This window comes from Herpailurus yagouaroundi, unplaced genomic scaffold (assembly GCF_014898765.1).
Source record: "Herpailurus yagouaroundi ecotype Mexico unplaced genomic scaffold, PumYag 250, whole genome shotgun sequence".
Taxonomy (NCBI): domain Eukaryota; kingdom Metazoa; phylum Chordata; class Mammalia; order Carnivora; family Felidae; genus Herpailurus; species Herpailurus yagouaroundi.
In genome coordinates, this window is record NW_024412467.1 from 20,132,667 (window position 1) to 20,146,291 (window position 13,625).

General features: G+C 52.5%; 1 protein-coding gene, 1 long non-coding RNA gene and 1 other non-coding gene across 3 annotated transcripts; 1 reads left to right on the top strand and 2 right to left on the bottom strand.

Annotated features, from left to right (window-relative positions):
- Positions 1 to 154: 154 nt before the first annotated feature.
- LOC121020656 (U1 spliceosomal RNA) lies at positions 155 to 317 on the bottom strand. The gene has a single exon (XR_005786256.1). It is a non-coding gene; the product is annotated as a U1 spliceosomal RNA (small nuclear RNA).
- A 4,119-nt stretch (positions 318 to 4,436) lies between these two features.
- NRN1 (neuritin 1) lies at positions 4,437 to 13,344 on the top strand. Its single transcript, XM_040460405.1, has 3 exons — positions 4,437 to 4,734; positions 8,864 to 9,008; positions 12,258 to 13,344. The coding sequence occupies exons 1-3, from the start codon at positions 4,680 to 4,682 to the stop codon at positions 12,484 to 12,486; spliced, it is 429 nt and encodes a 142-aa protein (XP_040316339.1). The 5' UTR covers positions 4,437 to 4,679; the 3' UTR covers positions 12,487 to 13,344.
- LOC121020400 (uncharacterized) lies at positions 8,262 to 8,866 on the bottom strand. Its single transcript, XR_005786116.1, has 2 exons — positions 8,740 to 8,866; positions 8,262 to 8,495 (listed from the first exon to the last, which is right to left on the bottom strand). It is a non-coding gene; the product is annotated as an uncharacterized LOC121020400 (long non-coding RNA).
- Positions 13,345 to 13,625: the final 281 nt, after the last annotated feature.

The window sequence follows — 13,625 nt, forward strand, 5'->3', positions numbered from 1 at the left end:
AATCATCTTACCAAGTACCAGATACCAAGAGAGATCCGAAACAGATTTTTATTGGAACCCCTACCTACATAGCTCTACAAAAAAATCATTCCCCTCCTAATTTATACGATTACTTAAACATGGTATAGTTCTCATTTTCTCTCTTTTTTTCCCCCAGGGGAAAGCACAAACACAGTCCCCCATTACCACAAACTATGCAGTCGAGTTTCCCACATTTGGGGAAGTCGCAGGGGTCAGCACATCCAGAGTGCAATGGATAGCCTTGCCATGGGAAAACCACCTTCATGATCATGCTATCTCCCTGGTCAGATAAGTATTAGTTGCTCTCATTTTAAAGTAAAGAGTATTATACTTTACATTCATATTTTGATCAAAGGTTTCAGTTGAAGGTGTTAAAAAACAAAATTCAACTGAGTACATTTGAAGATCTAATTGGCTTTATTAAGCAATTCATGAATCAAGTAGCATCCCATCTAGCTAGTTTAGAGAAGCTCTGAGGAGTTGTATAAAATTGAAGGATTTTAGAGGGAGAGTGGGACAAGAAGTTATTAGCAAAAGAAAAGAAAGGATTGTTTCTGGCAAATTCCCCTTCCCTTTGGGGGAGAAGGGCAGGGGCTTTATCACACAGATTATCTCCTCTGCCTTTGGTGGTGTAGTGCAGGGAAGGATGGAGAGGGCCCAAGTGATAGATTACCTAATTGTTGCTGACCAGAAAATTCCAGATTGATTTGCTTTAAAATTCCATTCCTAGAGAGGTTGAAATTGCAATTAAGTCTGGGTTTGCTGTCCTGGGGGTTAGTAATTCCACCTTGGGGCTGCGGTTTTCTTTTTAACAAAGTTATAAAAAATGACAGACTACATTTATGAGAGAGAGGTATTGCTAGACCAATCCATTTTAATATAGCAATGGATTCTTTCTGACCAAAAAGAGGTAGAATTTTCTAGTGGCCCTGACAACTGCTCTTGCAGATAATTTCCAAGGGATGTTTTTTGAAATGGCAGCTTCTGGAAAGTCCACTTATGATGGATTGGTGGAGAGTTGGGGGATGGACTGGCTCAGTGCTTTGCCCTGTTGCCAATGTGGAAACACGGAACGCAGGTCTGACCCACACCAGGCGCTCGTGTGTGTGTGTGTGTGTGTGTGTGTGTGTGTGTGTGTGTGGAACATATGCATGCCCACTTGCTGAGGCTGGGGCGGCAGCAAACTTGAACTGAGGGAGGAAGTCGATGCCAACCAGGCTTAAAATTAGACATGGTCTCTTTCTGGCAGTTTTAGGGATAAAAAGTTTTGCATATTTTTGTCTTAATTATGCAGACCTACTTTCAGGGGTACCTCTGGCTCAATGTGATATGCAGACCCAAACAGCACCAATGGCTTTTTTCCCCTATCCTTCACCGTATTTGTTTCTTTAGCTTTAAACAAAATTGCTTATCTAATGGAAACATGCCCTTTGCCAGAAGCTGGCCTACAGCAAGCACACTTGCATGGACTTTGTTCTTTGCGTGCACATCCCCACTCCCAACCCCATCAACGGTTGGGAGAAAATCTCCGGTTCACAAAAGTCAAAGGCTAAACCATCTTGGAGATCGCGTCCTATGTCCGTTTTTCAGATCAGTAAACTGACACCTAGAGAAGCGTAGAGACCAGTCGGGGTCATGCCAATACCCACAACACAAGGCCTGGGTTTCCCCGCTTTTCTTCGCTGCTCCTTCACCTCTAATACGGTGTGGGGTGGACTGATCGGATTAAAGAAAGAAAGGAAGAAATGTTGTCCAATGCCGCCTTCAACTACTGATATTGCCCTCCAACGTTCCCAAACAGTTAGCTTGCATTGGCAACCACGGAACCTGTACGGAGTCCTAACTGCAAAACGACCTGCAATTTTAAAAGCTTAAAAACCCAAACAAAAAACACCGTTAGCATCTGCTTTCAACCTTTTGTAGTACTAACTCTGCTCTCTCATTTCCTCACTTTCAAAGCAACCCACGCGGGCGGGGGAGGCCAGGACGCGAGGGGAGGAAAGAGGAGAGTTCGGGAAGGCCAGCGGGGGCTCCGGGGTGGCGCCGCGCCGCACGGCGGGGTAGAGACCACCGAGAGCCGGCCCCAGAGCCCCAGCGCGGGCGGCTCTGCGCACGCGCGTGGGTCGGCGGGCTGCAGCTCTCCTGCACCCCGCTTCATTCTGCTTCATTGAGCCCTTTAGCGCTGCCTCCTCCCAACCCCCAAAGCCCCAGGCTGGGATGGCGGAAATCCCAGGGCATCCTCAGAAAACGACGTTTTGGAAGATCCGGGATGGGTGGGTAGCAGGAGGAAGGCAAGGACGTTAAGGGCAAAAATCTTAAATCGCCCCCAGCTGCGTCTCTGCAAAAGTCTAAGAGAGACACCGGCGCCACCGCTCACGGCTGGCGGGAGAGCAGAAGACTGGGCAAGCAGAGCGCGGGACCCCGAGGGGCGGGGCGGAGCTGTGGGCGGGGCCTGCTGCCACTCCCCCGAGGCCCCGCCCCTCGGACCAACCTCCCGCCCTGCCATTGGAGGGCGTCGGGGGCGGGTCCGAGGGACACCCCCCCTCTCGCCACCAGCCCCCGCCCCGCCCTCTGCCCGCCTACGCTTTCGGCCCTTCCAGGAGCCTCTGAGCACCAGGAAAGGAAACACCGGGGCTGCCAAAGAGCCCCTGGATGCTGGAAAGGCGGGCCCCCGGCCACCCCACCCACCGGTCTGGTGACGTCACCGGGTGGAGCTACGTGGCTCCGCCCCCGGGGCCGGGGCCCGTGCCCACACCTCTGAGTCTGCGGCTCCCGCGGGACGCGGGGACGCGGCCGCCCTGTGCAGAGGCACCACGTCACAAAGTGCTGCAGCCAGTACCCCCGCGCTCCCCTTCAGCCCCTCACTCTCCACAGCATGTCCCACCCCTCTTTTTTTGCCCCTTTTTCTGACTCTGCTTCTCCAAATGGCTGAGTGTGGGGACCAGGAGATGGGAGCGCAGATGGCACGCTGCCTGAAGGAAGTAAATTTGATTTGATATCTCCTTAATCCGTTTGCATTTCTACTGCTTATTTAATATCTTGATATTTTCTCGTGTAATTTTGGAAGATTTCAGGGGGCGTTTTCTTTTTGTGTGTGTGGGGGGAGGGTTCTTTCTTAGGGGACTTAAAGTTGGCCGATGCCTTCTTTAGCTTTTGATTTAAAAAAACTGGGATTTAGTCATCTTTTCGTGCAGAAGGGAAAGAAACCAAAGCTTAACGGCCTTTAGAAAGGAAACAGCCCTGTTTATTTTTCATTCTTAACTCAAGCTGTCGTCGTTAGCACCTTGCACTGAGCACAGACGCAGCTGCAGAAGCACTTCGTTGCAGAGTACGCTGCGTCTACACAGGATTTGTGCCCGAGCATCAAAAGACAGTGCAGGTGTATATGGATGCGGGAGTGCGTGTGCGTACGTGATGTACGTGTGTGCGTGTGTGTACGTGTGTGTGTGGCCCAACAAATAACCCCAAGAGGCGCATCAGGATCAGAAAGAACCCCACATACTATCGATGGCCTAGGAAATTTCCTAAAGCTCTTAGTTTGAAACTAAACTGAGTTAGCAAAATCTCTAGTATCAGAAAATCATCTTTGCAGAGAGAGGCTCGTTTCTCCGTGCTCTCCTGTCCCCCAAAACAGGTGTCGCTGTGTCTCGTGAACCCATCTCTCGCTGGCTGGGGCGTCCGAAGTGATGAGATTCACCGAGGGCACTTGGTGGAGATTTCAGGGGCCCCACGTGTGCAGACTAAACCCCAGGGCCTGGGTGTGTGTGCGCGCTCCCGTGCGGTGTGAGCAGGCGGGCAAGGGGGCGCTCGGCTCATTGGCGTGCGCGTGTGTGTACGTGAGTGTGTGCTCACGCGCCCTAGGCTGCGCGCAGAGCTCAGCTGCTGGGTTGGAGAGAAAGAGTAGGCAAGTGCAGGGGACAGGAGGCTGAGCGGGGTGGGCGGGGGGGCGGGGGGGATGTCGAATTAATAGAGCTGCTTTAGCTGTTTTCCCTTTCCCGTTCTCGCTCGTTTAAACCCCACTACAACGTAGGGATAGGGGGCTGGATTCTCCGTTGAGCTGATGGAGGAGGGGGAACAAGTTGAAACAATCGAGTGGGCGCGCCAGGACTCCCCGGCTCCAGGCAGGGAGGGGAGAGGGAGCCCCTGTTCCGCGCCGGGAGGGGGCGGGGTTGGGGGGGCCCCAGGAACCGCGAGGAGGCGGGGGTGGCTGCGGGGACGGACAAGTGGTCACCCCCAGGAGGCGAGAATTCGTTTGGATTGTACATTAATTGGAGATATCTGATTAATTCCAGTTTCTGATGACTATAAATGGCGATCTCTACCAAGGTGTCTTTATTTAAAAAAAAAAAAAAATCATTCCGTGTCATCCCCCACGTCAGGCCTGCTCGTGGGCGTGAGGCTGTACTTCCTCCGCCCCCTCCTAATGGAGTGAACCATTCCCAGCTCTTCCCCCCCTCTCTCTCAGCCTCTCTCTCTTTCTCTCTCTCTCTCTCTCTTCCTCGCTCCCTCTCTTTCTCTCCTCCCTCTGCCTTCCCCGTGCATAAAGTCTCCGTCGCTCTTGGAACTTGTTGGCAATGCCTATTTTTCAGCTTTCCCCCGCGTTCTCTAAACTAACTATTTAAAGGTCTGCGGTCGCAAATGGTTTGACTAAACGTAGGATGGGACTTAAGTTGAACGGCAGATATATTTCACTGATCCTCGCGGTGCAAATAGGTAAGTGGCCGCCCGGCCAGGCTTGCGGCTGTCGGCAGGCGGTAGCCGGCCGGCCCGAGGCGCCGAGGGGACCTACTGGCTGCCCGGGGGTGCGGAGAAGCCGGCAAACCCCAAGGGTGGGGGCAGCGGCTCCTAGGGACTCGGGCGTCCCGGGTTGGTTTTTCTTAAAAAGAGAGAGAGAGAGAGAGAGAGAGAGAGAGTCCAAACGTTCGCCAGGATATGTATGCAGCTGGCCGTTTTCAGAAGGGGGTTTCCCCCCCTTTTTCCCCCCAAAGCGCACGTCCATTTTTGCTTCCCTTTCTCGGGTTAAAGCAGGTTTCAGGAGCTCTGGGGCAATGCATTGGCCCCTGCGATGCTGCAAGGTATTATTTTGAAGGGTCGAAAGGTGAATGCAGGAACAAGATGGCTAGGCAGCTAGAATGGAAAGTTTATGTGCAGAAAGCAAAGATATTTCGGGGCTCACACTGCTGCATTTAGAACTTTGTCATTCTCCCGCCCCCCTACCCCCCATATCCTAGCTGCAGCGTTTGCACCGGGCACCGCAGACCCGGCTGGAGAGCAAATTGAGAACGATAGGGAACCCCAGAGCACATATTTTAATAGGCTTATCATTAAGGAGGTTGAATTCAGCCAAATATACGTGGGTATAATATTCTATGAATATTTGCCTGTTCCTTTCCACATAGGCATCTGTATTTTATATCTAGGAAAGGGTTAAGAAGTGTTTGCAATATGCCATATGGGGGGATTCTTATTTTTGTTTGTTTGGGGGTAATTATTACGGATTTATTTAGTCCCCATTTTATGTTAAGGAATGTTGAGTCGTAGTTATACTGTTTGGGGCTTTTAAAAGTTCGCGTTTTCCATCCAGAATGAGGAAGACGTGATGGAAGCCAGCACTAGAAAACCCACTTCTTCGATGCAGGTCGGAGCATTAATTAACCTGACCTAAAAGTGAAAGTGAAGTAGATTATTAATAGAATGGACAAGAGAAAAAATAGAAACTCTTCAAACGGGTTTTCTGGAGACTGAGGGAATTGTTGCCTCCTACCATTTCAGGCTGTAGCATTCTTTACAGACAAACCCTTGCAGTATTTGGGTGGGAGGGTGCTTGAGGGAATGGGGCAACAGAAAATGTACATTTCTCTTCGTGAGAAATGTAGAAGAAACAGGGTTTGGAGTTATCTGTATATTAAAAATGGATTCTCTGCAGTGGGTTTTTATGCATTTGACATGATTTTGTGTATTTTGTTGCATGAACATTACAGGGATTTTAGACTATGTGCAGGATGTTGGCGTTTTCCTTTAAGAAGTGACTTGATATTTTGAATCTGGTTCTTTTGAATCTTTGACATTAGTGCAAAGAGGTTAAATAAATATTTAAAAAATGCTAATTGCAGCAAATGCCTTAAATGTTGGAAATAAGTGAATGTGACATTTAGCAATTAGCCTGCAAATTTTTAGAGAGCAGGAGACAGCGGTTATTTTTGATACAGGGATTTTTATGGGAGCAGGTTTGGGGTTGTTTTCCTGGAGGGATATAACCTTACTTTGGAGGGGTTAAAGAAAAAAGAGAGAGAGAGCGTTTGTGCTTGCGGGATACTCTTGGAACACATTAACCTCGGCCGGAAAATGACCATTTGTTGGCTGTGGAATTGAAATTGAGCATGTTTGTTCCCGAATGTCTGCCCTTTCCCGCACCAGAGCCTCGATCTTTAATTCATGGCTGGGAGCTATCCCAAGTCATTGACATTTGGCAACAAAAGTGGGGGTTGGGAAGGGACGGGGAGATGGAGAGGGTGGTAAGCACAAATGAAGACACGCGGGAGGAAGTTTGAAATGAATGAGAGGTCGAACGAATGAATGAACGGATAGGAAAGGCACAGGACATGGACATCGGAGAGGACAGGGAAGGAGCCCGGGTCGCCCTCCGGAGCCTCGCTGAAGCGGGGTTCAGGAAGGACAGCTAGGGTCGCGCGGGCTATGACCTGCTCAGATGCATAAGCCTCAAAACGCGTCCCGCGCGCAAGCCCCGGTGCTCCCACAGCGAACTAGAGACGAAGCAGTCATAGTTGAAAAAAAAAAAAAATTTCACGACTTCTTATTTTACACACGCACACACTCACACATGCGCGGTGTGGAGGGAGGGTCTTCTCTTCCAGCAGCGCCCGCAAAGATAGCGTGACAGGAGCGCTTCCCGCCCCAGGCGAGCCCCAATTCCCCTTTAAAATATTGTCTGTACATTTTAGGGGCTACTTTTTTGCCACTGAGTTTTGGGGGTGGAGGTAAAGGGTAAGGAGAGACGGGAGCTGGGTGGGGGAGGGGAGGATGAACTGTATTTTATTCCGTTTCGACGCTGCAAAGCAGCATTTGTGGCATGCATTATAGAAGAGGACGCGTAGGGTTCATTTCATTGTGACCGCATTCTAGCAGAACAAAGATTCGTTTATTCTCTCTCAGTGTTATATTAAATATTGCAGTCGCAAGGCCTTTTAATATTTCTCGGAGGTGGGGGGAAGGAGATTTATGAAGGTTTACGTCTCTGCCCGAGCGGAGGTCGAAGTTAACCTTAATCTCTTCCCTTCCCCGGCGCTTCCCGTTCCGGATTAGAAAGCGCAAGGCCCGCCTCGCTCTTCCTGCTGCAATTTGCAAACGGGGCACTCTCGGAGGCTGCTGCAGGTTCGGTCACCTTCCTCTGGTCTGCGTCTGGCCCAGCTCTCGGGGACCAGCGGCTGAGGGTGGTGGGGGCAGTGAGGTATAAAGTCCTCTCCGGATACATTCCTACGAAAGCGGTGGCGGTCAGAACACTGCCCAGGAAGGGGGCGAGCGCTCAGGGTCGTGGGTACTGGAGGCCGATTTCGATTCTAAGATCCGCCCCTTCCCTCTGCTCCCCCAGCCCCAACAGCGCGGATCAACGCTACTGGCGCCCCTCCTGGCCCCCGGCGTGCTTTTGGCCAAGAGCCATCGAACGTTTAGCCATTTGTTGGCCTTGGGGTGGAGAGAAATGGCCTTCGTAGCGGCAGTCCGGAGCCTTGGGGTTTGACCGCCCCGAAGCCAAGAGCGAGGACTTAGGCGCCGCTTGGGTTACCTCCCCGCTCCCCTCCTCCCACGGTCCCAGCCGCCATCCCGGCTCCCGCCCCTCCGGAGGGAACCAGGAGCTAGAGGCCCAGAGCCCCAGGCGACTGCCACCTGTGCCCCTCAGAGTTGGGGCCTGGAGAGAAAAGGTCCCACCCGCTGTGGGCGGGAGTGGTGGCCGGTTTTTCCGGGTGTGTGGGGAGCTCAGCCGCAACCAGAGGCTCACGGATTTGGCCTTCGCGGAGATAACCCGGGGTCACCCGCGCAAACACAGCCGTGACTCTGCTGGGTCCTGACTGCCCCGACCACTCGTCACCCCCGCCCAGTCTCCGGACACCGAGGCTGCTCTCTCTCAGTGGGGTGGGGAGGGTGCCTGCGAGGATCTCCCTCGGAACACAAACTCCACGGTAGGCAATCTGTTTTATAATGAAACAATCCACCTCGGTGGCTGCTGCCGGGTTCCAGAGACTTTATTAATTTATTCATTCAGCAGTGTTTGCTGAGAACCCACCAAGCATCGCGCGCCGGCCCGAGGCTTTCTCGCACGTCGTGGCCTGGGGTTCAGCGGCGTGGCCCCACGCGTTGCCGCCTCGCCCACCTCTTCCTCTCCCCCGCACTCTGCTGTCGTGACCCCCTCTGTCACCTCAGAAATGCAAGATTGCACTTCGAGAGCCAGGACGGACTTGCTGGGGAAGTGTTGGGAAACGAAGGAGGGAGTGAGGAGAAAGGGAGAAATAAAAGAGACGGGGGAGGTGAGAAGAGGGGGCGAGGGAAACAGAAAAAGATAGATGCAGAGTGAGATGCTGGAGGGAGCTGCAGGAAAGGAATGGACGCAACTCCCCCTCCCGCACACGCTCACGCACCCGACCGTAGGCACCGGACACTAGTTGGGGGCGGGTCAGTCATTCTTGGGCCACATCTTTCATTCACCTTTAACACAGGCGTCCCGCGAGGCTGGGCGCTAGTGGACGCGGCGGCTCGACGGGGCTGGTGGGCCGCGGGGCCGTAGGGCAGGGTCGCGGCGCTGCTGACCGGTGTCCCCTCCTCCCCGCAGCGTACCTGGTGCAGGCCGTGAGAGCAGCGGGCAAGTGCGATGCGGTCTTTAAGGGCTTTTCGGACTGTTTGCTCAAGCTGGGCGACAGCATGGCCAACTACCCGCAGGGCCTGGACGACAAGACGAACATCAAGACCGTGTGCACGTAAGTGTTCTCTTTGGTATGCTAGGTTTCCATTCTGGGGGGCGCTGCTGAGGTCGGAGAGGGCCTCGCCTACCCGCCTGAGCTCTGAATTCCCCGCCAGCGCTAATCCGTGCGGGCTAGCCCTCGGACCTTGGCCAGGGTCTGCACTACCCAAGGGGACCCTGTGGCCTGAGATGGGCAGAGGATGATCCTCCCATGCGGGGGCCAATCCCAGCCCTGCGCAGCTCCACCGGCACCCACAGAGGCGCGCGCACTCAGCGCACTGGAACCCGGAGGGGCCTGGAGAGCTGCTAGCAGTTCCTCGCTCTACTTTGAGGCAGTCTTCATCGTTCTTTTTTTCTGTGTGCATGAGTGGACTGCTGGGTACTCTCCGAAAAACGTTTGGTTCTGGTTTGAGGAGCTTTTTAGGAAATACTAGGTTTGCATAAAGGAAAAGTCACTCTCCTGTTTGGTCCATTTCCCCTGATGAAACCCCCTTCCAATACACACCAAGAACATTGAGATGTAGGCAAGGGAGCGTGGGTCCCTCTTCCTCTTTCTAAGAGAGAGACTGAAGGGATATTTTGTTTTGTGCCAATGATTTTGCCCAAAGAAAGTAAGTCCTGGGAACCCAGTGACCATATCTGCCGAGTCTGTGGCAGATTAGAGGTGTAGAATAGCCACCCTCCTTGCTCCACCCCCTCCTCTCTGCATCTGCTCGGTATCCCCAGGCCAGGGCAGCTAAGGGCTAGAAACCAGTTCACAGTCAGGTAGGGTGGGTGACTTTTGCCAGAGCTTGACTGGAAAGTACAGCTCCCACTGGCAAAGGAAGTAACTAGCAGAGAGCCCAGCTGTGGTAGACCAGCAACATTTTAGCTGCTGCAGACCTTGAAGTACCTCCATCCTCTGCAACACACACACACACACACACACACACACACACACACTTATTTTACTTTATTTTTCAGAAAGAGCTGTAACTCCCACCCCTTGCCCAATAATGACCCTTCCAAAAAATGCCAAGACAAGAGGTGTTCCCTGTTCCCTGTAGGTTGGAGAAACCATTTTCTGCACCACCTTTTTTATACTGTGAAGTCCTTGTCCTCTGTCTAATTCCTGGGGAGGGGGGTGTTTATTTGTTTAAATTATGAGCACTTAAATGGGGGTCAATTTTGCCACACACTTTCCTAAATACCCTGGTGTCCTCCAACAGTCACAGCAGTTCGGTGGCTGGTACTTTTCTACCAGAAAAGGACAAAAGGTGGGATATGGGTTGCATGCCCACCTACTTTAATCCCGAATGTCTGATGATAGGTAAGAGTATATCTATAAAGCTGGATGAAAGGTTAAATATAGATCAGCTCCCCAATATTCCATTATTTGCCAGAATTTGGTTATTCTAAGTTATTTTAATTTTTTACAAGGGCTTGGTCCTGGAGAATGGAAGTGAGGGGGACCCCTGCTGCAGTCTGGGCTCACTTCTTTAGTGGCACTGGTTGCTCAATACTCTGCTGAAGCCCACCCCCTCTCAGTTCCATGTGGATATCAGCCACTTTCTACCATAGTCCTCTTCCAAGAGGGTCCTGTCCTCATCTGGGCATGCATAAAAAAGGAGAGATTTAGATATCCTTTGGGACGTGCAATTACAGCAGAGAGCTGTCCCTGCTCCTCTTAGTTTCTCTAAATCTTGCTATTTATTACGAATTGAGGCACCTGGAAGCCCTGTGGTTCAGGATCCGCAGTCCTCATAAATTAGAGACTCATAAAGGTCATTACAAAACAGCCAGAGCTCAAGGCAATCCAACAAGCATTTATATCTTTTCTATTAGCCAGGGGATGGGGTGGGAGTGGAAACACGGATAAATCAAACATGGTGCTTGCCTTCAACGTACTTACAGTCCAGGCTAGCGAGCAGAAGGGAGAGATAGGAGAAAATACAACCAAATTGCGTGGAGGGCGGTCGCTAGTGACCTGGCACTAAAGGCCCGGGCTAAGTGGGAGCCAGCCCGGAGTTACCGAGACGCACAGATCGACCGAGCACCGAAAGGAGACAGCGCCCCAGGAATCGATCACGGGTTGGAATTATATTTAGTCTAGGGATCTATTTTGGGTTTTCAGAAGAAAGGGGGACAATAAAAAAGGACAGGTTGGTTGAAGGTTGTGGGGGCGGGGCTAGGAGCTCAGCCGAGGAGGAGGAAGAAGGCGTGGGGCTCCGGGAAGAGGCGGGGAGCGAGGACAGGGAGAGGGGTCCCAAGAAGGCTGGCAGCGGTGGGCACCGCGGCGGCACCGGAGTCCCGGCCTGGGGGGCTGCGACTACACCGGCAGACCGTGGGGAGGAGGCTTCGTGGGGTCCCAAGCCTATGAAAGACTGCGGAGGGGGAGAAGAGGAGGGACAGAGCGCCCAGGCCGGGCGCTCCGGGATTTGCGAAAGCAGAAGGTGGCTACGGAGCTGGCCCTAGGGCACTGACACTCACCGACCCGGGGAGGGGAGAGGCAGGCAGGCGTCTCCGGACCGAATCAGAGCCGGGGGACTGTGGAGAGCAAGGCCAGGGGCCACGGAGGGCCGAAGAGGAAGGGGAAGAGGCGGAGGAAGAGGAAGTGAGGAACTGAACAGAGGAAAACCGAGGGGAGGGAAAAGGAGGAAGACAAAGAAGGGAAGAAGAAAGGATGGGAAAATCGGAGAACGGGAAACAAAAGGAAGGGAGGAGGGAGAGTGCGGGCGAAGGCGAGAGAGTACCGCAGCGAGTGGGGGGAGGAGGGACACAGAAGGGACGAGGGGGAGGAGAAAGTGAGAAGCCAAGAGGGGAGGGCCGTGTTCAGAGCAAGTAACCCATCTTGCAAGCTAAGAGGCATTAATGGGCGGCAGCTTGCAAGGCTTAGCACTGTTTTCCTAGCTTTCCCCGAGGAGGACGAGCAATCTGTTTGAGCAGGCCGAGGTGCCAGCGCGGCGCAGCCGGTGCGGCCCGGCTCCCGGCTGCCGGGTCCCTGCCAGGGAGCGGGAAAGGGAAACCAGACGCCGAAGGGGGCGGCCTCTGTCCTTGGACGGCGGCTTCCAGGATGGGCCGAGGTCTGGCGAGGGCCCGCCTGGCCCGACTCAAGCGCCGGGCCGGTGGAGAAGAGGTGGCGTGGGGGGGGGGGGGGGGCGGAGGCGTCCCCGGGAGGTTTGCGAGGCCGCGACCCGGGAGGCGCAGGGGCGCAGCGGCGCAGGCCCGGGTCCTCCCCGAGCCCAAAGTCAACCTGCTTCTTCCGTTTTGTTCTGTTCCTCGCCAGATACTGGGAGGATTTCCACAGCTGCACGGTCACAGCCCTTACGGATTGCCAGGAAGGGGCGAAAGATATGTGGGATAAACTGAGAAAAGAATCCAAAAACCTCAACATTCAAGGCAGCTTATTCGAACTCTGCGGCAGCGGCAACGGGGCGGCGGGGTCCCTGCTCCCGGCGCTCCCAGTGCTTCTGGTGTCTCTCTCGGCAGCTTTAGCGACTTGGCTTTCCTTCTGAGCGCGGGGCCGGCTCTCCCCCGCGCGCCCACCCACACTCACTCCATGCTCCCGGAAATCGAGAGGAAGATCCATTCGTTCTTTGGGGACGTTGTGATTCTCTGTGATGCTGAAAACACTCATATAGGATTGTGGGAAATTCCGATTCTCCTTTTGATTTCGTTCGATTTCTTGTGTTTTATTTGCCAAATGTTACCAATCAGTGAGCAAGCAAGCACAGCCAAAACCGGACCTCAGCTTTAGTCCGTCTTCACACAAAAATAAGGAAAACGGCAAACCCACCCCATTTCTTTTTTAATTTTTATTTTTTTGGCACAAGAATCTCAGGAACGGCCCTGGGCCACCTACTATATTAATCATGTTAAGACATGACAAATGATGGGCTCCTCCTAATAGCAAAGAGAGGAGAGGAGAAGGCCAGGGGAATGAAATCAAGAGAGATGTCCGCGAGGAAGGCATATGGTGAATAACTCACGCTCACGTCTTTCTTCCACAGTATCTTGTTTTGATCATTTCCACTGCACATTTCTCCTCGAGGAAAGTGAAAGGACAGAGCGTTGACTTTGTGTTTTAAGGATAGGAGGGAGAGAGGGAAGGGATTGAGGAAATCTCGGGGGTATAGGGAAAGGCTGCCAGCAGAACCGCGCGAAAGTCACTGAGAGGTTAAGCTTTACCTGGTGTTGTTGATGCATCTTTCCTAGTCCACTGCCTTTAATTTCCCTCTCGTTTTAGCTGTTACACATACGGTAATACCTGAATATCCAACGGTATAGATCACAGGGGGGGGGTGTTAAATGTTAATCTAAAATATAGTTAAAAAAAAGATTTTGACATAAAAGAGCCTTGATTTTAAAAAAAAGAGAGAGAGATGTAATTTAAAAAGTTTATTATAAATTAAATTCAGCAAAAAAAAAAAAGATTTGCTACAAAGTATAGAGAAGTATAAAATAAAAGTTATTGTTTGAAACGGGGGTGTCGTTTGTTTCCTGCCCCAAGCCTGCTTTCTTGGTCCAGTTCTCGGGATTCCCTGTAGGGACACGGGACGTCAGATGATAAATGCACCTGTTCACAAGCCAGTTGGTAACCTACCACCTTCAAGCAGACCCTCCTCAACTAGGTCACTTTGTCACTTCTCCGAAA

Coding starts and splice junctions, on each gene's coding strand:
- NRN1 (XM_040460405.1), top strand. CDS start 4,680: ATGGGACTTAAGTTGAACGGCAGATATATTTCACTGATCCTCGCGGTG. Junction 4,735..8,863: donor GATCCTCGCGGTGCAAATAG/GTAAGTGGCCGC, acceptor TCCTCCCCGCAG/CGTACCTGGTGCAGGCCGTG. Junction 9,009..12,257: donor AACATCAAGACCGTGTGCAC/GTAAGTGTTCTC, acceptor GTTCCTCGCCAG/ATACTGGGAGGATTTCCACA.